This window comes from Xenopus laevis, chromosome 4L (assembly GCF_017654675.1).
Source record: "Xenopus laevis strain J_2021 chromosome 4L, Xenopus_laevis_v10.1, whole genome shotgun sequence".
Lineage (NCBI taxonomy): Eukaryota > Metazoa > Chordata > Amphibia > Anura > Pipidae > Xenopus > Xenopus laevis.
In genome coordinates this window covers 151490428-151515590 of record NC_054377.1, presented here as the reverse complement: position 1 = coordinate 151515590, position 25163 = coordinate 151490428, and the positions used below count along the sequence as shown (strand labels likewise).

Sequence of the window (25163 nt, the reverse complement as noted above, 5' to 3'; positions counted from 1 at the left end):
CAAGAAGAAAAAGTAGTAGCAACAATTAATAAAATGTTCATTAATACCTGACCAATAAGATTGCATTAGCTTAGTTATATTAGTTCTGATTGGCTGACATGACTACCTTGGCTGTTTTATCATAACAAGGGACTGAGGGGTGACAAGAAATTCACAGATCTCTGTGTTGGTTCAAAGGGACCCAAATAAATTCTCAACAGTCAAGAAGCCAATGTCCATCCCTATTTCTATGGAGAAAATTCCTTGAATTTTCCTCTGGCTGCACTGGTTACTTTAACTGTGAGTGTATGGGAATTCATTGTATGGCTGTGCAAGGGAAATTAGAATGTAAGCTCTTTTGGGGTACGATCTTAACCCTAATTAGAACTGTCCCACAGCAACCCCCAGTTCTCTAAATAAGATTACACAAAACAGATGCAAGAGATCTCACCCTTGAGAATGCTACTTCCCAGAGAATATATTACACTTGCAAGAGATCTCACCAATGAGAATGCTGCTTCCTAGAGAACATATTACACATGCAAGAGATCTCACCAATGAGAATGCTGCTTCCCAGAGAATATATTGCAGATGCAAAAGATCTCACCAATGAGAATGCTGCTTCCTAGAGAATATATTGCAGATGCAAAAGATCTCACCAATGAGAATGCTGCTTCCTAGAGAACATATTGCAGATGCAAAAGATCTCACCAATGAGAATGCTGCTTCCTAGAGAATATATTGCAGATGCAAAAGATCTCACCCTTGAGAATGCTACTTCCCAGAACATATTACACATGCAAGAGATCTCACCAATGAGAATTCTGCTTCCCAGAGAATATATTGCAGATGCAAGAGATCTCACCAATGAGAATGCTGCTTCCTAGAGAACATATTACACATGCAAGAGATCTCACCAATGAGAATTCTGCTTCCCAGAGAATATATTGCAGATGCAAAAGCTCTCACCAATGAGAATGCTGCTTCCCAGAGAACATATTACACATGCAAGAGATCTCACCAATGAAAATGCTGCTTCCCAGAGAACATATTACACATGCAAGAGATCTCACCAATGAGAATGCTGCTTCCCAGAGAACATATAGGGATGCACCAAATCCACTATTTTACAATTTGGCCAAATCCTAAATCCATTTGAAAAATTTGGCCGAATCCAAACCTTAAGGGAAACAAGGGGAAAGATAACCGCACACATGGCACGAGTTTAAATAATTGTTGTCTTCCTTGTTTGTGTGATGAAAAGTCACATGATTTTTTGGATTCGGATTTGGTTCTGCCAGGCACTTGGATTCGGCTGAATCCTGCTGGAAAAGGCTGAATCTTGGCCAAATCCCTAACCGAATCCTGGATTCAGTCTATCCATAATATTTAAATATGCAAAAGAGCTCACCAATAAGAATGCTGCTTCCCAGAGAACATAATTACACATGCAAGAAATCTTACCAATGAGAATGCTGCTTCCCACAGAACATAATTTCACATGCAGGAGATCTCACCAATGGCAATGCTGCTTCCCAGAGAACATAATTACACATGCAAGAAATCTCACCAATGAGAATGCTGCTTCCCAGAGAACATAATTACACATGCAAGAAATCTTACCAATGAGAATGCTGCTTTCCAGTACAATGGCATTTTACATAGGGAGATTATTATACCATTTTGGCACCATGATATGACTCTGGAATTTAACAGATTGCGGTTGGTCTCTAACAAACCGAATTTAACCCTTCCAGTTCCAGTTGCAGAAACAAAGAACATGGAGTCAGATTGGCACAGGCGGTCTTTAAATTTTAATCCTGACTTTGTTCCCACAAACAAAAATGTCAATGACGAAAATTTGATGAATGCTCTAATATTCAGATGTTTTTTTCAAACTCTTCCCATTCCTCAATTATAAAAATAAATAAATACATAAAGCCCAGATCAAAAGTAAGAAAAATCCTTTGTAGTTGGGTAATTGCACCTTTTATTATACCTGTGAAACGGCCACTGACACCTTAATTCCATTCAGAATGTAAATTCCACGCAAACATCATCTGACTGGGGGGCCCCTTGCCGCCACTGATTTATGGAGTAAAAAATATTTTGCTTTGGGACATGAATTTCTACCTGGCAATTGTTTTTTCTTTTAGTTTCTTTTCGCTGATTTCTTTTAAAGATAAAATAATAACACGGCCGCACTTACCATCATTATAGTGGTATTTGCCCACGGGGAGCTGTGCTGCAACACAAGGAGGGTTAGAAATGAATACGTTATATAAGATACCTATCTAGTGCTACTAATCCAACACTCTCCTCTTGTCTCTCTATATATTAGGTACCTATCTAGTGTTACCAATCCCTATTTCTGTAGGGAAATGAGAGAGAGCAGACAGTAACCCTTCCAACACTTTCCTCTTGTCTCTATATATTAGGTACCTATCTAGTGCTACCAATCCCTATTTCTGTAGGGAAATGAGAGAGAGCAGACAGTAACCCTTCCAACACTTTCCTCTTGTCTCTATATATTAGGTACCTATCTAGTGTTACTAATCCCTATTTCTGTAGGGAAATGAGAGAGAGCAGACAGTAACCCTTCCAACACTTCTCTCTTGTCTCTATATATTAGGTACCTATCTAGTGTTACCAATCCCTATTTCTGTAGGGAAATGAGAGCAGACAGTAACCCTTCCAACACTTCTCTCTTGTCTCTATATATTAGGTACCTATCTAGTGTTACCAATCCCTATTTCTGTAGGGAAATGAGAGAGAGCAGACAGTAACCCTTCCAACACTTTCCTCTTGTCTCTATATATTAGGTACCTATCTAGTGTTACCAATCCCTATTTCTGTAGGGAAATGAGAGCAGACAGTAACCCTTCCAACACTCTCCTCTTGTCTCTATATATTAGGTACCTATCTAGTGTTACCAATCCCTATTTCTGTAGGGAAATGAGAGAGAGCAGACAGTAACCCTTCCAACACTTTCCTCTTGTCTCTATATATTAGGTACCTATCTAGTGTTACTAATCCCTATTTCTGTAGGGAAATGAGAGAGAGCAGACAGTAACCCTTCCAACACTTTCCTCTTGTCTCTATATATTAGGTACCTATCTAGTGCTACCAAACCCTATTTCTGTAGGGAAATGAGAGAGAGCAGACAGTAACCCTTCCAACACTTTCCTCTTGTCTCTATATATTAGGTACCTATCTAGTGTTACCAATCCCTATTTCTGTAGGGAAATGAGAGAGAGCAGACAGTAACCCTTCCAACACTTTCCTCTTGTCTCTATATATTAGGTACCTATCTAGTGTTACCAATCCCTATTTCTGTAGGGAAATGAGAGAGAGCAGACAGTAACCCTTCCAACACTTTCCTCTTGTCTCTATATATAAGGTACCTATCTAGTGCTACCAATCCCTATTTCTTTAGGAGAAACAGACTTTTCAAATATTTCTAGAATAACCACTGAGCCCAAGTTTCAGCCCAGACAGGAGAGGTGAAGGCATTAAGCTAAAATGGCATCAGAATAGACAAACTTGATGAAATAGACTAATAAATACACAAAGGAGCCGCTGATGGTGCAAATGTTTGTTCTCTAAACTTCCCAATAAATAATCACTGCAGAAGGTCAGGAAGTTCTTTCATCTGCTGGAAATGAAGTGTTTAAGAGCAGAGATGCTGATGATACGGTGCCTGTGGGTTGGAATGAGACGGTGGGATGTGATTGAGCCTCAGGCTTGTTATCTGCAGTGCCAGGGACGAGAGCTGTGCCACCAAGCGTCGGTCTTGGGCCGGGCACCCTTTAATGGTTTTATATTTAGTTCTAAAGTAAAGCGTGCAATTACCCTGTTCCTTGGCTATAATCAGCAGGGAAGGATACAGCTCACCACAAAGCGCCCATTACAGGGGAGAGAGAGAGAAATTCAGAGATTTCATTTTGATAAAAAGATTGTCCAAATTTGCCAAAGAAATTCTCTTAACGATTTATGAGCTGGAACTCACTGCATTGGTAATAGAAAATGATCTATATAATAATTGTACAGAAGTGAAATGGGGATCTGTGCAGCCACTGGGACAGAATGTTCTGTTATACAGATAGCTAGAATCTCAGCTGCCATAAAGCAGGACAGGACTGCTGCTTACAATGGGGATCAGATAGGATCTGTGCAGCCACTGGGACAGAATGTTCTGTTATACAGATAGCTAGAATCTCAGCTGCCATAAAGCAGGGCAGGACTGCTGCTTACAATGGGGATCAGATAGGATCTGTGCAGCCACTGGGACAGAATGTTCTGTTATACAGATAGCTAGAATCTCAGCTGCCATAAAGCAGGACAGGACTGCTGCTTACAATGGGGATCAGATAGGATCTGTGCAGCCACTGGGACAGAATGTTCTGTTATACAGATAGCTAGAATCTCAGCTGCCATAAAGCAGGACAGGACTGCTGCTTACAATGGGGATCAGATAGGAATTTTGTTTGCCTTTGTGGCATGTATTGCACTGAATGAGGACTCTCTCTCCCAACAGAATTACACTCTATGATTACCAAGCCATGTGTAGGACAACGAAAGAAAGCAGTGACAGTGCCCAAAGCCTGTTGGATGTAAGTATTGGCACAATCCCTTCAATCTTGGTGCTGTTTATTGCAGACAGTTAATTATAAAGGGTAATTAGTGACCCAATGGTTTCACCTCTCTAATGGGTTAACTGTTGCCTTTGTAGCCATATCGCGCCATATTTGCTGCCATAAAGTGGATGATGACTGAACTGATCTTGTAAGTATAAATTGCATTTTATATAATAAATAAAAAAAATCAATTATAATCATTAGTTCCCCTTTAATGTAATATTTGGGACAATCCCAGTGAGCTGTTGTTTATGTGAATAGTCACTTGCACTTGAGGTCAATGGTTGGTGATTTCAAAATAGACCAATCAAAGGCCACTAAATCAGGATGAATTTGATTGACTGACAAAAGGACATACAGTATCTAGTGAATTGACATGAGCTGATATCAATAGGCCAGGGGGAGTCCTATGTTCTATTGTTGATTGGAGAGTGTTATTCTGGGTCTTATTTGAGTTGCAGGCACCTACTTATCACCCATTATTACAGTCAGTAAGTCAGGGCCGTCTCATTGGTAGCACCCGATTATCTCTATATTGGAGCTGTAGAAAGTACGACATGAGGACATCACTTATTGTTGCACAGAAGTTTCCTTCTCCCTATATTTGTAATAATATCTGCCAATCTAGGCTGTTCATGGGCGGGTTCCAACATTTAAGCCCTAAATAGGAATCCTTTGTTTGAACGCCCACAATGCTGCCATTGCCAGTGGGAGTAGAAGGAGGGTGAGGGTTTCTGAGGAGGGTCTACGTAGATCGGAGTTTATTTAGGTTATCTTTGTAGCTAATGGACCACCTAATATTTCCTATTATTTATACAGGTTCCTGGTTGAGTTTAATCTATGCAATTGGTGGAATTCAGGCCACTCAGTTAAAGGTACGAGATCTTATATCATTTCATTGTTGGTTGCCTCTTGGGGTGCTGGTTCCTTCTCAGCAGAACGAGGTGCAGAAGGTACAGGCCTTATGGGTGGGATAGGGAATACCACTGCAGCCTTCACTGTGGGGTATCTGGAACCATAACCACCATCAGCCCTGACCCTATTGGGGCACAGGTATTTGCCATCAATGTCCTTGTCCAGTAACAGCATTAGGGGCTTCAAATTCTCCAGCTCCTCCAGCCCAACGTTGGCCGACAACAATATAACCTTTCCTTGGCTGTATTTAAAAAAGCATCACAATAACACATGGTTAACACAGCAGCCCTCTGGCATTCTATACATTGTATAAAGCAGTTGGTGTAGCTTGTGCTTTAAGAACTTAATAGCTATTCTTAATTGGGGGAAAACATCCCTTTTCCATGTTCAGGGTGGATATAAAAGGCACATGAACTCAATCCCTAAAGCAACTCTCCGACACATTTTCATGAAAAACGTTTGCATAGAAAACATTGCAGTACCACAGACAGCCACACGGTGGCAGAGACAATAAAAAAATGTTTTCCAGCAGCAGCAGAATCTTTATAGTTTAAATTAATATTCAGTGTTTAGCAGATAATTAATATTTTATAACATTTATACAAATTGTTTATTTTTTTTTTCCCGCAGCACAACGGCTAAAGCAGGTTTTGGAGCCCTGCGATACCGAATATCCAGCTTTTGTCTCTGAGCGGACAATAAAAGAGACCATGGGATCAGTGGCTTGTGACGACTGTTTCAAGTAAGAGTTTCTGATTGACCTCCATTATATGACGTGTTTCTTTCTGTACAGAGGGATATGTCCTGCATTCTGCTTTAGGAAACATTGCCTATTAGTGACTGAGCCACAAATATGATAAGGCATCACTCACTGCACAGACACCCAGAGTAAAACCTGTCCTTTTAAATATGACTTGGTTCATCATTTGTGACTGAGGATGCCCAGTGGGTATGAGGATTACCTTGTTACAGGGTATAAAGCCTCTGTATGGATTCCCATGTACTGCAGCCCCATGACTGCACCTCTAACAGGGTAGAGCAGCTCTATTCCTTATGCATAATAACTTACTGGGAGGCTTTATCTTCCCCTTTAAAGGGGTGGTACACCTTTACCTTTGCTCTGTAAGGCTACAAATGTATTGTTATTGCTAATTTTTATTACTCATCTGTCTAGTCAGGCCTCTCCTATTCATATTCCAGTCTCTTATTCAAATCAGTGCATGGTTGCTAGGGGAATTTTGACCATAGCAACCAGATGGCTGAAACTGCAAACTGGAGAGCTGCTGAATAAAATGATAAATAACTCAAAAACCACAAAAAATAAAAAATTAAAACCAATTGCAAATTGTCTTGAATATATGGTTAAACCATCAGTATAGGAAGGGGTTCTTTACTGTAAGGACAGTCAGGTTATGGGATTCCCTACCAAGAGAGGGTGAATAAGTGATTCATTGGTGGGGAGGAAAGGAGATCTCACCATCAGCATAGGAAGGGGTTCTTTACTGTAAGGGCAGCCGGGTTATGGGATTCCCTACCAAGAGAGGGGGAATGATTGATTCATTGAAGGGGAGGAAAGGAGATCTCACCATCAGTATAGGAAGGGGTACTTTACTGTAAGGGCAGTCAGGTTATGGGATTCCCTACCAAGAGAGGGGGATGAGTGATTCATTGGTGGGGAGGAAAGGAGATCTCACCATCAGCATAGGAAGGGGTTCTTTACTGTAAGGACATTCAGGTTATGGGATTCCCTACCAAGAGAGGGGAATGAGTGATTCATTGGTGGGGAGGAAAGGAGATCTCACCATCAGCATAGGAAGGGGTTCCTTACTGTAAGGACAGTCAGGTTATGGGATTTCCTACCAAGAGAGGGGGATTGAGTGATTCATTGGTGGGGAGGAAAGGAGATTTCACCATCAGCATAGGAAGGGGTTCTTTACTGTAAGGACAGTCAGGTTATGGGATTCCCTGCAGAATTCCAATGTATATATAAAGTGATCTGGGATTTGGCTCGTTCTAATAATTGTAAGAATATATATAATTATTGAATATTAGGGCACTCTCAAAGACAATGACAAATAACTGGAGAGTAATGTGCAGGGAAGTAGACAACAAGGTCACACACAAGTTGATGGCACTTTAGGACAAGGGAAGTCTTACATACGTGTCCATGGCTGCTTCACACACAAAGCTTTTTCCAGTTGGTTCTGCTTCTGATTTGGGTTTTGGTAAAAAAAGAAACTGCAAAAAACATTGATCTCATAAACTCCTGGCACCTTTGTTATTGCACAGGGCGAGTGCCGGGAAGCAGATGGGGGTGAATATCTTTATACTGAGCCCGTCTGCTCCAAGATCTTAACTCAACCCTTCACCTTGTTTTCTCTGCTGCCACTAAAATCACATTGGAAAACACAATCCTTGGCCAATTCTGAAGCTGCAGCTCATTCCATGATCCCTCATATTGTCTGGGTTGGTGACATCTGGATCTAAACAGGCTTTGGGATCCGCTCTTATCATAAAACAGTTTGGCCTCACAAAACCAGGCATAATGTCAAGCTACCATTCAGCTTCTATTGGGAAATGCCAAGTATTTGGCCTTATGGAAGTAGTCAACTGTTTACTCACCCAACCCCCCAAAAAACAACAGTTTAGCCCTCTTTAACACACTGCCTTTAATACTAACTTTAGCTAAAAATGACCCAGACATGCTACAAACTTCACTGCAGAAAATGGATTCAGAGCACTGCATTTACCACCAACATGCCACTAAATTCACTGTAGAAATAGATTCAGAGCACTGCATTAATCACCAACATGCCACTAACTTCACTGCAGAAAATTGATTCAGAGCACTGCATTAACCACCAACATGCTACTAAATTCACTATAGAAAATGGATTCAGAGCACTGCATTAACCACCGACATGCTACTAAATTCACTGTAGAGAATAGATTCAGAGCACTGCATTAACCACTGACATGCTACTAAATTCACTGTAGAAAATAGATTCAGAGCACTGCATTAACCACCGACATGCTACTAAGTGCACTGCCGAAAATAGATTCAGAGCACTGCATTAACCACAGACATGCTACTAAACTCACTGTAGAAAATAGATTCAGACCACTGCATTAACCACGGACATGCTACTAAATTCACTGTAGAAAATAGATTCAGAGCACTGCATTAACCATGAACATGCTACTAAATTCACTGTAGAAAATTGATCCAGAGCACTGCATTAACCACTGACATGCTACTAAGTTCACTGTAGAAAATAGATTCAGAGCACTGCATTAACCACCGACATGCCACTAACTTCACTGCAGAAAATGGATTCAGAGCATTTCATTAACCACTGACATGCTACTAAGTTCACTGCAGAAAATAGATTCAGAGCACTGCATTTACCACAGACATGCCACTAAGTTCATTGCAGAAAATGTATTTAGAACACAGCATTAATCAAAGATCACTGCACAAAATATATAATGAGCTTTTCTATAACCACAAAGTACTGCATTTACAGCAGGTACAACTGCAGGTATTGGACTAAAGGCACTATAGTAACCCTACACATGCAGCAAGATGACTAAAGAAAATTGATTCAGAGCACAAATACAAATCACTGCACAAAATACACAACGTGCATTTAAGTAGCCACAGATATGTCAGTAAGATCACTGCATAAATTGGCGTTATAATTAGTTAACTTTAAGTATGTTATAATAAGGCTAATTCTAATCAACTTTTTTAATTGGTCTTCATTATTTATTTTTTATAGTTTCTGACTTATTTGCCTTCTTCTTCTGACTCTTTCCAGCTTTCAAATGGGGGTCACTGACCCCATCTAATCTACTTTTTATTACTCGCCTTTCATATTCCAGTCTTATTCAAGGCATGGTTACTAGGGGAATATTAACCCTAGCTTCCAGACTGCTGAAATTACAAACTGGAGAGCTGCTGAATAACACGCAAAATAACTTAAAAACTGCAAATTATAAAAAAAATGAAAACCAATTGCGAATTGTCTCAGAATATCAGTCTCTACATTATACTAAAAGGCCAACAACCCCTTTAACCCTAGACATGTCAGCAAGTTCACTACAGAAAATGCATAATAAGTACGGCATTAACCCCAGACATACCAGTCAGATCACTGCAGAAAATGGATTCAAAGCTTTGCCTCACCCAAACTTTCACAAGCAGAGTGCAACAAACTTTTCTTTTCTCCCAAACTCCTGCCAAGCTGCTTGTAGTGAGATGATATAAAAACACTTGGATTCCTCCCCAAACAGATATTTTTGGGTAGCAGGCTTGTACAGATGGGGGCTTACGTGACAGTTGCCCAGCCCTTGAGGATGCCCTGGGGAAATACTGTTGAAATGAAGCCACAATCACACCCCCTTGGGCAGCAGGGACCTACCATTGCCTAGTTACGCCACTGCCTTCAGCTTTCCTCTTATTGTCCTCCATGTTTCATTCCCATTTCACCCTCGTTTCAGGACATGGAAGGTAAATAGAGAGAAACCTGATGTGGGTGGGGCAATTATTCGATGCCGTCCTATTGATGACGTCCCACATGCCGTTTATATAAAGGAAATTCCTAGCGATTATAACCAACCAGACGACGGCTTCCCACGATTCACATGTTTGCTCAGAAGTCCAGACAGCGTGAGGCCTTCACAGAATCCTTGAGATGAATTAAATACAAAATATCATTATTAGGGCTGAAACATTGATCTTGGCCTGTTCCAGTCCCAGAGGCCTGGGGATCAATTGCCTGTTTGTGTTCCCCTTCCGAGTTGAAAGACCTTAACTCACCCCTTCCACTTATTTCATTAAACCCGAATTCACCGCACGTATCAGAAATAGGAAAACAACCCCCTACCCCTTGGCAACCTCACTTAAACTACCACCCAAACTGTCACTTCCCCTTAGCCTCCAAGATGCTTTGCTGGGATTCGTCACAGTTCCAGGCAGAAAATGTTATTGCTCTTTGTGAAAGGGAGCGGCATTGGGTTTCACTGAAAACTCTGACTTTATGTTCCTTCCCGGGCGTGTTGAAGTGTCAGCTGAAAACCAAGATTGTGTCTTTAATGTCCTTGTTGGCTTTGTTGTGTTACTTGCACTTTATTCATACACAACAAGTCAACAAGGACAATCAACCAAAGTCTTGGGTTTTCAGCTGACACTTCCACACACCCAGGAGGGAATTTGTGCCGCATATTATATATATTGTCTGGGACTTTGTCATTGAAATCTTATACAGGTATGGAACCTGTTATCCAGAATGTTCAGGACATGGGTTTTTTTGGATAATCGATGTTTCCCTATTTTGGATCTCCATACCTTAAGTCTACTAGAAAATCATATAAACATGAAATAAACCCAATAGGCTGGTTTTGCTTCCAATAAGGATTAATTATATCTTAGTTGGGATCAAGTACAAGCTACTATTTTATTATTACACAGAAAAAGGAAATAATGTTCAAAAATGTGGATTATTTGGATAAAATGGAGGATATTTCTGGATAATGGGTTTCCAGATAATGGATTCCATACCCGAATCATCATGTCAATCTCCTGCTTCTCCTGCCTTTTATTTGTTATATCACCAGAGCTGCCATTGGGGGGGGGGGTTTAAATATGGTCAACAACATTTTGGGGCATGGGTTTCGGCAGAAAATTTTGAAAGGGGGAGCGGCAAATAAGTAAATTTCACATCGGGTAGTATCCCACTGAAGATGAACCTATTCATGACAAAGCAGAAGAGTAATTGGGGTGCCTTGGGGTGGGAAGTATAAAAATTTTTATCTGTTGTTGGGATTTCAATTTATAAACAAAATCTTGGAACTAGCTGGAGATGTCAGGGTGGGGCAACTGCCCCCTCTTTCCCCCTTCTGTGGACACCCATGTTTTGGGGTCCTTCAAAGTGGCAGTTGAAAGTAGAAAGAATCAGAGTCAGACTGAGTACTCTTGGACCACCAGGTACCTGACTCAAGGGCCCAGCAACTAATGGACCAACCACCCAGCTACTGCTTCCACTTTGCCCGCAACCAAAACCGTTCCTGCTCCACCACTTGACTTTTGGGGCAGGGCCCAACAGGGTCCCATCTGGATATTTCCTCATGTCCCAGAGGTCCAGTCAAACCCAGGAAAGAGTATTGGAAAATTAGCCACAAAACAACAAGACGGAGACATTGAAATTGCATTATTATTGCTTAAAGCAGTGGTTGTTGGACTTTCTTGGTTTAGGCCACCCTTTTTGGAGGCCCAGCTTTTCTTTAGAGACCGCTTTAGCTCATAGCAAGGTTGCAAATATATAGTGAATAAAGTAGCCCCTATTGTACAATATAAGGATATTATAAGTCACGAGGAGTTCCATGACCATATAAAAGTATGAGGCCGAAGCCTCCAGGTCATGGAACTCAGAGGATACTTCAAATATTCTAATTTTTTCCAACAAGGTGTACTTTATTTATTATAATACACAAGTTTTAGTGAGTCATGTGACATAAATGACATCACTACTCGCCGTTTATAACTGATGACATCACTAGTCACCGTTTATAAGGATATAATTTACAGGATATTCATGGCTTTTGCGTATTATTGAAGGATATTGGAGTTTCAGCCATTCACCATATTCACCAGAATATATAGAACAGCCAATAGATGTTCACCCCATATCATACCCTAAACTACTTCCTCCTTTGACCTTTAGTGGCATCTAAAAGGACATTCAACATTTTAACCAAATAACACCCTAATTGACCTTCAGATTGAGACCCCACTGGCACTGCTCCAGACCCCCTACCCCAAGGGGCCCTGGCCCAAAGTTTGAGAGCCGTTGAGATGCTGGACGTTGTGTAGAACAGCTGAAGGACCATTGTTTTCCATGTGTTGCTGACCGGATTCTTTCTCGTGTTTGTCTTGAGACATTTCTTACCATTTGTGTGATGTTAAATATTTTTGGTTCCCTGAAAAATGAACTCTCGTTACATAATCACGTAAGCTGAGTACTCTGACCCGGCACTGTAAATATACAACTCCAACCCCGAATAAATGGGACCCGGGAACCTTTGATATGTCTTGCGTTAGCATAACAGATATGCAATAACAATTATGAAGGCACAAATCATTTACTGTGAATAATTTGTAGCAAAGTTTCATAAAGTATAGCCTTCTCTCCATTGCCCTTTTTAGAACACAACCAGGCTCGTTAGCGGTATTATTTTTACTTGAACTATTCGATTTTTCAAAGCAGAATATATTGGTTTACAAGCAGCCGTTTCATGGTTTCTGGTAATACGTTTTGTTGTTGTTGGAGATACTCCCAGATAAGGATTTTTTTCCCAAAATGTTTCACTCTGTGCTCTTATAAGAACAGATGGCCGTGATGCCAGAGCAGTTTACTTTCACCCTCTTCTAAATGATTTGACGCTTATTATCTGTATAGACCGCACAGCATTGGTTAATAAACATTATTCTGTAGGCTCCACCCCCAACTAACAATGGGCACAGAATCCCTCCTGGTGCTTTTAATCCCAGTTTTCACCAAAACATAATCAATATAACATTTCTTAGATTGCCCTGCAGAGCACGTTTGCAAGTTTTCAAGATATTAGCCATTTATACACTTGTAATATAAAGAAATTAAAAACAGCAGCGCCACCTACTGGTCAGTTCTTCCAACCAGGCTGACAGTCAGGAGGACATTTCAGAAGAAGAGGGAACTCTGCTTACAGAAGACCTAAACACCGAAGAAGAGTTTCCTTCTGAAATTTCCTCCCGACTGTCAGTCCGGTCATCAGAACCGACCAGCAGGTGGTGCTGTTGTTTCTAATTCATTATATGACCATTATCCAAATTGCTGATTTTTAAAATCATTTAAAGATTTACATTTCCTTTAATGCGTATTCAATACCGTATATACTCGAGTATAAGCCGAGTTTTTTAGCCCCAAAAATATGTTGAAAAACTCTACCTCGGCTTATACTCGGGTCAAGCGCAAAAACGGTGGCCGGCGTCAAAGAATAGTCGCCAACGTCCAAGAATAGTCGCCGGCATCCAAAAACAAGACGCTGGCACCTCCAATGGGAGCAGAAACCCTCAATTTTTTGATTGAAACTTACCAGAAGCTGCTGCATTTCTCACCCTAGGCTTATACTCGAGTCAATAAGCTTTCCCAGTTTTTGGAGGTAAAATTAGGTACCTCGGCTTATACTCGATTATATACGGTAATTCCAGTTTTTCAGACAGAATCCACATACAATATTTAAGTTGATTTGTATATGAGGGTTCGTTAACCTATTTTCAGCAATGTATTTGGTATTTAAATTTGCTGGACATATTACTAAAATGTTGATACTTATTACAACTAGACCCCCTTCCTGTTGTTACACAATTAGGGTTAACCCTTTGGAACCACCCCATAAATGAATCCAACTGCCAGTTCATCGTAATGGGCAGATATTTTATTCCTGACTCACAAATGGTTCCCTGAATCTGGTACATATTATACATATATGCTGTTTTGCTAGAAAGCTACACCAGTTGACAAGCAAAATATTTATTAATAGTGATGGGCGAATTTCTCCCGTTTCGTTTTGCTGGAAACGAGAATTTTGACGCCGGCGACAATTCTGATGCCAGAGACAACTCCGACGCACATTAAAGTCAATGAGCGTCTATTAATTGTCGCTGGCATCGAAAGCAATTTCGAGAATTTATTCGCAGGTGGCGAAATGCGGAAATTCATTGCGAATTTGCGCCTGCCGATTAAATTCGCCTATCACTTCTTATTAATCCTACTCTTGGTAGGAAATAAAATAACCCCACAGCCCTGACAATAAAGGAACTAATGAGAAGGTGAGATCTCCTTTCTTCCAGCCTCCATAGAAGCCCTCTTGATACCTCCATACTATAGGGAGAGATTCGATTTCAGGATATCAAATGATCCCCTCCAACCTCCAATAAGTGCCGAATTCTATGTCTTGAAAATGTAATCAAATGAAAGCCCATAACTATAGATGGAGCCCTTCCAACAAATATTTTCTTACCACAATTCTGCTCTTGTTATCTCCACTATACTATAGGGGGGAAAATCTATTTCAGGATATAAAACAATCCCCTCCAACCTCCAATAAGTGCTGAATTCTATGTCTTGGATGGAGCTCCATAACTATAGATGGAGCCCTTCAAACAAAGGTCTACTGACCGCATTCCTGCTCTTGTCCCCTCCACTATACTATGAGGGGGAATAAATTAATTTCAGGATATTAAACAATCCCTTCCAACCTACAATAAATGCAAAATTATATGCCCTGAAAACTATTAAATGAAAGTCCATAACTATAGATGGAGCCCTTCAAACAAAGGTCTTTTGACCATAATCCTGCTCTTGTCACCTCCACTATACTATAGTGGGAAAAACTATTCCTGGATATAAAACAATCCCCTACAACCTCCAATAAAAATTCTATGTCCTTAAAACTGTGTTAAATGAAGGTCCATAACTATAGATGGAGCCCTTCAAACAAAGGTCTTTTGACCATAATCCTGATCTTGTCATCTCCACTATACTATAAGGGGAAAAAAACTATTCCGGGATATGAAACAATCCCCTACAACTTCCAATAAAAATGTCTTGAAAACTGTGTTAAATGAAGGTCCATAACTATAGATGGAGCCCTTCAAACAATCTTCTGCTGACCACAATCCTGCTCCTTAGAACTTTTTTGGAAGTTTCTACATCTACTTTCTAAGTCATAATGTAGTAGCAGGGCTGCAATAAACTAACTAGTACCATTTGAATTACCTTTGATTAAACGTGTTTCAGGCTCTAGAAATATCTCAATCCAATATGTCAAGTAAAGATTTAAGACTTGGGGTTTGAGGGTATTCTTAGGTCATCGAATATCTTTCCAGAAAAACCACACGCTGCAGATTTCTGCTCCACAATCCACTGAAAACAGAGTCCAGTACAAATTATAGCATTTAAAGGTGACTAAGATCTTTTTTTATTTGTAAAGAAAACATTTGTGTCTTTCGGCGTGGAACCCAAAGTGATCTCAAGGCGTCCATTATTTTGCAAATTCTTCAACAGGAAGCCATAAAATATACCCCTGATAAACCTCTAATAGGAACACAATCGCTGCTTTTAACTACTGTGCTTGGCCTTTAACAGTCGGCGTATTCTCTTTCAAACAAAGACATTTCACATTTTATCCCAAAACCTGATAAATAGCTTAAAATACATGTCAGTGTTTTTGTACTTTGATGGATTTGCAGTGAATTTAAAGGAGAACTAAACCTCAATGTGTCATATTTCCATCCTATTCAGTTTTAGCTTTAGTTTGCCTTTAAATTGAATCTGACCATCAGAAATTAGATTATAGCTTAAAACTGATATGTTTCTGTGAAGAGAGAACGTCAGAGTCTCATCTGGGGAACTGAATGAGAGTGAGACCTGCCGGCCCCAGAAACCTGCCCGACGGCATCTTATTTTAATTATCCCGGGAAACTTGATTATTATAGTGATTATAGTTCCCAAGGCTTTGCTGAATAATACAGATACCGCAAGAAAACTGGTTTTAGGGGATCCCGTTACTGAAATCATATTCTTCTGGGCAGATAATAGTCTCCTTCCATAATAACGAGACCAAGGCAAAGCAAACACGCTGACAAACAAAGAGCTTTTCACTTGCCTTCGCCGCTAATGTATTGCCATGAGCTCATGAATTCGCAGAACACCAACATTGCAACAGAAAAAAAAATAACAGTTGCCTTTTATTGTGGAAAAGCTCAGATTTACATTCCGGAAACTCGCCAGAAATTCAGTTTTTTTTTTAAAAAACATCTAATCAAATTTGTTAATAGTTGCAGTTTTCTGCTGGTTCAGCCCAAGTCTGTTCAACTCCAGCCCTGATTGTCTATTGGATAGAAGGCCACCGTGGGTTTCAGGCCTAGAACTCAGGGGGCTGTGGTTGCTGAACTACAACCTTAAACATTCACCTGTCAGTTTTGTTGGCAGCAGGGGATGCTGGGAGCTTGAAAGACGCAACCGAAACAGTTACATTATTGAGGTAGGAAGGCCTGTCTTGGGGGCAGTGGAGAAGAGCAGGGGCGTTAGCAATAGAATTTACTCACAGAAAACCAGAATTCACATAATAGTAGACTTTGTGTGAGTTTATTGGATTTTATATGATTTTCTTGGCCTGACTTCTATTTTTTCACAAGTTTTCATGGTGTTTCCCTAAGCCGGCTGGTTTCTCATTGGCTGGAATATCACATGCATTATATGTAACTTAAAAGCACAGGTCTTTGAACTGCTGCCTTCATCCTTGTATATAGTCCAGTAATCCGGCCGGTTTATTGGCCAACCCTCTTGGTATAATCAAGGGCACAGTGACGGCTTATTGCACCGGCGCGTCCTAAAATGAGTTCAATTAATATAAAAATAACTGGATTGTTTCACTTTCTGTTCTTTGGCCTTGTCTCAGCTTCCTTTCATTTAATGGGCCAGATTCAGTTCAGTGAGAAAAGGTTATCTCCTGGTTTATCACGTGAAAACTCATGGACGGGATTCAATTTGAGGAGAAAATTTTATCTCCAAAATCAGCTCTAGTTTTTTCCCATAGACTTCAATAGAGTTTTCATGTGATAAAACGTGAGATGTTTTTCTGAATGTAATTGCAACTCAAATTGAATCGTCTATGACTTTTCATGTGATAAACCTTTTTCTCTCTGAATTGAATCTGGCCTCATCTTTGCAAACAAGAGAAATGATGGACATTGGGATTTATGATTTCCTCTAGAATACAGAAAAGAACATAGCCATTTTAGATTGGGCCAATGGAACAACCTGGTGGGCCCCGGCAACTCAGCCCACCGTCCTGCCCAGAATATAGCATAGGGGTTTAGGTTGGACCAGGGTCGGACTGGAGGCGAGGGTGCCCACCAGGTTCTGAACTTCCAGGGCCCCTGTGTGTATGCGAGAATGCCGGCGCGCACTGCTCATCGTTTTTTTGGGGCTCAACAGATTAAGGGAACGGGTCTGGGCCGGAGCCCACCAGGTTGGACCCTGAGCACCTGGAAGAGGACCCCTTGGTCCAAGTCTCAGAGGGCCCTGGATGGGCCCAGTCCAGTATTCTTGCATACGCAAAGGGGCCCTGTAAGTTCGGAACCTGGTGGGCACCCCGCCTCCAGAATGTAGCTGTTCAAGAAGCTGAGCTACAGTAGGCAAGGCCCCATAAATATTCATACTAATAGTACTAATAGTAGCGGAATGGTAAGAAAAGATCCTACCATTTCAGAAATTTTTCCTTCAATATGTTCTCTCCACCCTAATATACAGCGTATCATGTCTTTGCTGGTGGCCTCTAGCTCCAGTGCTCTTCCTTCTGCTTTCTTATTGAATTCTCTGATAAAACGTTGATGGTCAAGACCTTAGAAGAAAAGATGGTTTCCTTTAAGCCCTTCTGAAGGTTTGTAAGACGAAACTTGTATGGTTTGCCTCCAAATACACTGAACCCTGAGGAATAATCAAAGTTAGGGTTGGCAGGGTTCTAGATTTGCTGGTGTTCCACTAGTCTAGTTCCTGCTACAGGTTTACTCCAGAACCATGTCAAGGTTCAACTCTAAGCTGGTCAACATTACAACTCCAACTCCTGCTAGTCTTTACTCTCCAGTGCAACTAATAGTGTAAGAATATTTGCTAGTTGTACCCAGTAACTAAAGGAATGAATTCTTAAGGGCCAATGACTGAAGTGGTTCAAGTAGATCATCCAATGAGAATCCTGCCTACTATGATTACACCTGGCTCTCTCTTCTTGCTTCAAATGAAGAGCCTCTGTGATACTTATCTTATGTGATAAGACTGATATCATCCTTTTAATGTTAAGTGCCTCTTAAGAATTGAATACTAGTCATGCAGATGCTGATTGCCTCCCTTATAAATGGAACCAAGAAACCCAACTCCATCCAAGGCAAGGAATTCAATTATTGGCTTTTGCTCCAAAAACATTGGAATGGCTTTTTATGCAGACCGCGCGCCACCCTTTACATGGTGCGTGCAGCTTTCGTACCATATTTTGCATCAAATGTTACAAATAAATAAATCACTCTCCTTTAAGTTCAGTCGCCCGAGTTGTGTACATTTAGTTGAAGGGAAATATGTGACAGAATATACAAATACCTGCCTGTAGGATAATGTGTTGCAGCTGATCTGTGTTACAGTATAGAATCCCCCGGGCGGCCTGTGCTAATTGCAACAACCCTACGGTCAATAATTACATTGTTTTTACAATCGCAACACAACATCACAGCAAACTGCAGAGCTCAAATGTGAACCCTCAGCACTTTCTTCCTTCCTCTGGGACCATCTACCCCAATACTTACTCCTCTGGCAACAGAACTGCCATTTGCACCCTGAAATATGTAGCCTCCTTTGTTGCAATCTCAGTGGATGCCCTTGTGTCCTTTGGACAGATTTCCTGGTGAATAAAACATCAAATAGTTTATTGTAACATAGTAAGTTAGGTTGAAAAAAGACACACGTCCATCAAGTTCAACCTTTTAACTTTTTTTTAACCTGCCTAACTGCCAGTTGATCCAGAGGAAGGCAAAAAACCCATCTGAATCCTCTCCAATTTGCCTCAGAGGGGGAAAAATTCCTTCCTGACTCCAAGATGCAATGGGACCAGTCCCTGGATCAACTTGTACTATGAGCTATCTCCCATATCCCTGTATTCCCTCACTTGCTAAACACCATCCAACCCCTTCTTATACCTATCTAATGTATCAGCCTGTACCCCTGATTCACTTCCCAGCTCTCCCTGTAACACCCCTGTCCCTCCTCTAATCTCATTGGCTCCCTCCTGTCTGCTGGGAGGAGCTACTGGTGAATAAAGCATCCGACCCTTCTTTGTACCTATCTAATGTATCAGCCTGTACCCCTGATTCACTTCCCAGCTCTCCCTGTAACACCCCTTTCCCTCCTCTAATCTCATTGGCTCCCTCCTGTCTGCTGGGAGGAGCTACAGGTGAATAAAGCATCTGACCCTTCCTTGTACCTATCTAATGTATCAGCCTGTACCACTGATTCACTTCCCAGCTCTCCCTGTAACACCCCTTTCCCTCCTCTAATCTCATTGGCTCCCTCCTGTCTGCTGGGAGGAGCTACAGGTGAATAAAGCATCTGACCCTTCCTTGTACCTATCTAATGTATCAGCCTGTACCCCTGATTCACTTCCCAGCTCTCCTTGTAACACCCCTTTCCCTCCTCTAATCTCATTGGCTCCCTCCTGTCTGCTGGGAGGAGCTACTGGTGAATAAAGCATCCGACCCTTCCTTATACCTATCTAATGTATCAGCCTGTACCACTGATTCAGGGAGACAATTCCACATCTTCACAGCTCTCACTGTAACAAACCCCTTCCCAATATTTAGCTGGAACCTCTTTTCTTCTAATCGGAATGGGTGACCTTGTGTCAGCTGGATGGAGCTACTGGTAAATAATGCCAGTTTGTCAAGATCCTGTTGCAAGTGCCACATCCTGGATGGAATTAATTGGGCTGGATTGATTTGTGTCATCTGCAAACACTGATACATTACTAACAATACCCTCCCCTAAGTCATTAATAAACAAGTTAAATAAAAGTGGACCCAATACTGAGCCCTGGGGGACCCCACTAAGAACCTCACTCCAAGTAGAGAATGTCCCATTAATAGTGATGGGCGAATTTGCGCCGTTTCGCTTCGCCGGAAAATTTGCGAAATTAGCGAAACGGCGAAAAATTCGTAATACGGCGCCGGCGTCTCGTTTTTGACGCCAGCGCCCGTTTTTTTTACGCTGGCGCTCGTTTTTTGACGCCGGCGCACGTTTTTTTCACACCGGCGTCCGTTTTTTCGTAAAAAAAAATTTGACGCCGGCGAATTTTTGCAGCGAATTTTCGTGGGCGTTTCGCGAATTTATTCGCTGGCGGCGAATCGCACAAATTCGCAGTGAATTTGCCCATCCATACCCATTAACAACCACCCTCTGTACCCGATCCTGTAGCCAGTTTCCTATCCATGTGCAAACGACTTCATTAAGCCCAACAGACCTTAGTTTAGAAAGCAGTCGTTTGTGGGGCACAGTATCAAATGCTTTGGCAAAATCCAAATAGATCACATCTACTGCCCCCCCACTGTCCAGCATCTTACTTACCTCATCATAAAAAACAAAATCAAATTAGTCTGACATGACCTATCCTTCATAAAACCATGCTGATTGCTGCTCATAATGCCATTTACTAGGACAAAATGTTGAATGTGATCCCTTAACAAGCCTTCAAATAATTTGCCCACCACAGATGTCAGATTTACTGGCCTATAATTGCCAGGCTGAGATCGTAATCCCTTTTTAAATATTAAAATCGCATCAGCTTTTTGACTCCAATCCATAGGCACCATACTAGACCAAAGCGAATCTTGTATGAATACATTTTTATATAAATAAATAAATTTAATAATAACTGTATATATAGTGATTATATCCCCCTTTACTGTCTCTTCTCCAGTGTAACCAATCCCAACTTGCCTTTCCCCATAACTGATCCCTTCCATTCCCTTTATCAGCTTAGTCTCTCTTCTCTGTACTTTCTCTATTTCATTACTGTCCCTTATATATTTATATATAGTGATCATATCCCTCTTATATATTTATATATAGTGATCATATCCACCTTATATATTTACTGTATATATAGTGATCGTATCCCCCTTATATACTTATATATAGTGATCATACCCCTTATATATTTATATATCGTGATCATATCCCCCTTATATATTTATATATAGTGATCATATCCCCTTATATATTTAGATATAGTGATCATATCCCCCTTATATATTTATATATAGTGATCATATCTCCCTTATATATTTATATATAGTGATCATATCCCCCATATATATTTATATATAGTGATCTTATCCCCTTATATATTTATATATAGTGATCATATCCCCTTATATATTTATATATAGTGATCATATCCCCCTTATATATTTATATAAAGTGATCATATCCCCTTTTATATTTATATATAGTGATCATATCCCCTTATATATTTATATATATAGTGATCATATCCCTTATATATTTATATATAGTGATCATATCCCCCTTATATATTTATATATAGTGATGATATCCCCCTTATATATTTATATATAGTGATCATATTCCCCTTATATATTTATATATAGTGATCATATCCCCCTTATATATTTATATATAGTGATCATATCCCTTATATATTTATATATAGTGATCATATCCCCTTATATATTTATATATAGTGATCATATCCCCCTTATATATTTATATATAGTGATCATATCCCCCTTATATATTTATATATAGTGATCATATCCCCTTATATATTTATATAAAGTGATCATATCCCTCTTATATATTTATATATAGTGATCATATCCCCCTTATATATTTATATATAGTGATCATATCCCCTTATATATTTATATATAGTGATCATATCCCCTTATATATTTATATATAGTGATCATATCCCCCTTATATATTTATATATAGTGATCATATCCCCTTATATATTTATATATAGTGATCATATCCCCTTATATATTTATATATAGTGATCATATCCCCTTATATATTTATATATAGTGATCATATCCCCTTATATATTTATATATAGTGATCATATCCCCCTTATATATATTTATATTTAGTGATCATATCCCCCTTATATATTTATATATAGTGATCATATCCCCTTATATATTTATATAAAGTGATCATATCCCTCTTATATATTTATATATAGTGATCATATCCCTTAACTGTCTCTTCTCCAGTGTAGCCAATCTCAACATAAGGCTGTTGGGGCACTGGGAATGGAGCTTCAACAACAGCTGAAGAGTGATACATATCCTCCTGGTCCTGTTATATATAAATAATGGTAACCCATGATAGAGAAGCCCCTTAATGAATCCCTAAATTGATTCTTATTGTACAGATGTTCCGTGTCCAGCAGTGTCCAGTGTATAATATATATATATATACAAATGAAGTGTACGCCATGTAGAGTTGGAGCCATCAGAACGAGTTCTACAAGCCCAACACAGAAAACTTTGTCTCCTGTAGTTTCCTTCTTCTCCACCAAACTCCCCCCCCCCCGTCAGTGTAAATGAAGGCGGGGAAGATTGAAAATTGAAAGAGATTTTCATGTCACACTCAGCTTACATTTGCAAACATCGGAATTTGACAGAAATTGCAATATTTGTTTTTGGGCAAGATTCCAATACTGCCACCGTCCTAATTGCCAATATGGCTGCGAACTTGACTGGATTCAAGGAGACAGACTCGCTGTTTGACAGTGACCAGGGTTTGCACGGGAGGCAGAAATGAAAGTCGCCATTCTTCCCGGAATTAAATCAAGTTATTAAAAAAATTTCAGCAAATCTCTTTTTTTTTTTTAAATTCGCAGATGGCTAAATGGGCCTTTATAATAAATGTGTTTGTGTTACACTGGATCCTGGCAGCCACCTTGGCACCAAAGCAACCAGCCTCCATAGTTTCCTAGACCTTCGCACATGCTTGTGGGTATTGTGTAGTTCAACCAGTATTTGCGAAGCATCTGAAAGACTTGCACCTAAAGAATCGGTGGCACGGGTGTTTTTCAGCAACCGGCAGAAATTATGACAGTTGGAGCAATTGAGCTACAATTGTCCCATGTGCAGCTCCCCCGGGTGACCCCAATGATGCCGGAATAATGGAAAAAATGCTGCCTAAACATGGTGATTCTGAAATTGCACTTGGGGCTAGTAGTGGCCCCTTTTATTTGCAGAAAAGGCCTGACAGTGGCATGCCTCCCGCTGGCAGCTTTTTTGCAGGACAGTCTATAACCTAAAACTCAAAAAGGGAAGTTCTTGAGAAGTTTTGGGTGGGCTTGGGGTGTGTCAGGTCATAACTTCAAGGTGTGGCTTAAAGGAGAATTCAACCCTAACATTAAAAAAAACCCTACCCCCTTACCTTACATAGACCCCCCCTCTCTCCTCCCCCCCCAGCCTAAGTGTTTCCATGGGGAAATGCCCCTAACTTTTTACTTACCCCTCGGTGATGATTCAAGCATTGGAGTTCACAGCCGCCATCTTCTTCTCTTCGGAAATTTTCGGAATAAAAACTGGCGTGGTGGTGCATGCGCAGTTGGAACTATTTTCGGTTTCGCAACAACTGCGCATGTGCCGAAACTCGCTTAAATTACCGTAGTGACGGTCTTATTCTGAGGATTAGCGATTATGGCCCAACGGGGACCCTGGGCATGAGCTCAAACTTACTCAACTTGCATAACTTACATAGAAACCTTTGGAACGTATTTAGCAGCTGCTGATCAGTTAAGGTCCCACTGGGCCCCCTATAGTTCCTGGGCTCCAGGCAGTTGCAGGGTCAGTTTCCTCTATAATTACACCCCTGCATTTGAGTAAAATGATTGGAGAGTTTGTGTCACAGTAGCTGTGGTTAAAACCAAAAACCCACATCCATCAAGTTCAACAATTAGCCCTAGCAAAACCGACCTACCTACTACTTGTGTGACTCATACAAGGGGCCTGGCCAAAACTTTCAACACCATGTGCTTGTGCTCTTGGGGGGCCCCCAAGATAAATGAATTGTATGGGCCCCAAGATTTCTGATGGGGGCCCTGACATGACAATATAGCATAGAAACACAGTAACTGAGATAGACAGTAGACACGCATCTGACATGTTCAACTACTCCTGGACCTACAACCTGTTTCTCGGAAAGGCAACAGACTCCAATTGGCAGTTGAAAGGAAACAATCCTTCCTGGCTCCGGCCCAGTGTCTGCAATTTTAAGATGAAACATTCGTTGTCTCGGGGGGAATATGTTCTTATCAGAATAATGATTTTTCCTTCTCTCATTTGTTTTCTCTGGGCACTGATTCCATGTCTGTCTGTGGAGCTGTCACAATGAGAAGTTCCTCGCTGATTCCTGTAATGCCGTACATCTTGAGAAGGAAAGGATCTCTGCTGTGTATAAGCTCTGGAAGGATAAATCTCACATTCACAGTAGAACATGCTTTTTGTACCTTTTACAGGCAGAAGAGTGTATTTCTTATCTCAACAGTCATGTTCAAGCCTAACATTGTGTCTGCTCTGCCAGGACCACCAGAGCTGAATGTAGCACTCTACCTACAAACTCTGAGACACAAACTTGGGACGCTTGGATATTACATGCGTTGTGTTTGATGTATTAGGGTGTCATGGAAGGCAAATACAAAGGAACACATTTCTATATTTTAGACTGATAGAAGACAACCATATTCATGGAAGGAAAAGTAAGAACATGCGCATTTAGGAAAACACGTTTACTTCTCGACAATGCCTGGCCAATTTCTGTTGGTATCCAAGTCTGGCCACAACTTTAATTCTATTTTCCTTCCACAGACTTAGTTTACTACTATGGTCTGTTTACCTGGTCAGCAGTGGGCTTGGTCTTGGGTGCCATGCTCAGACAAAAGTAACTGGAAATTTAATACTACAGCTATACAGTTAGTACTAACAACTGCCCAGGTTTGCTC

General features: G+C 40.6%; 1 protein-coding gene across 8 annotated transcripts in view; it reads left to right on the top strand.

Moving 5' to 3' along the window:
• cacna2d3.L (calcium channel, voltage-dependent, alpha 2/delta subunit 3 L homeolog) overlaps positions 1–25163 on the top strand; it is a 504571-nt gene that overhangs the window by 465407 nt on the left and 14001 nt on the right. For all 8 annotated transcript variants that reach the window (XM_041590967.1, XM_041590966.1, XM_041590965.1 and 5 more), the window contains 4 exons: positions 4517–4592; positions 4712–4764; positions 5436–5491; positions 6162–6273. In XM_041590967.1, the coding sequence (XP_041446901.1) occupies positions 4517–4592; positions 4712–4764; positions 5436–5491; positions 6162–6273 (297 nt within the window). The remainder of the gene's footprint in view (positions 1–4516; positions 4593–4711; positions 4765–5435; positions 5492–6161; positions 6274–25163) is intronic.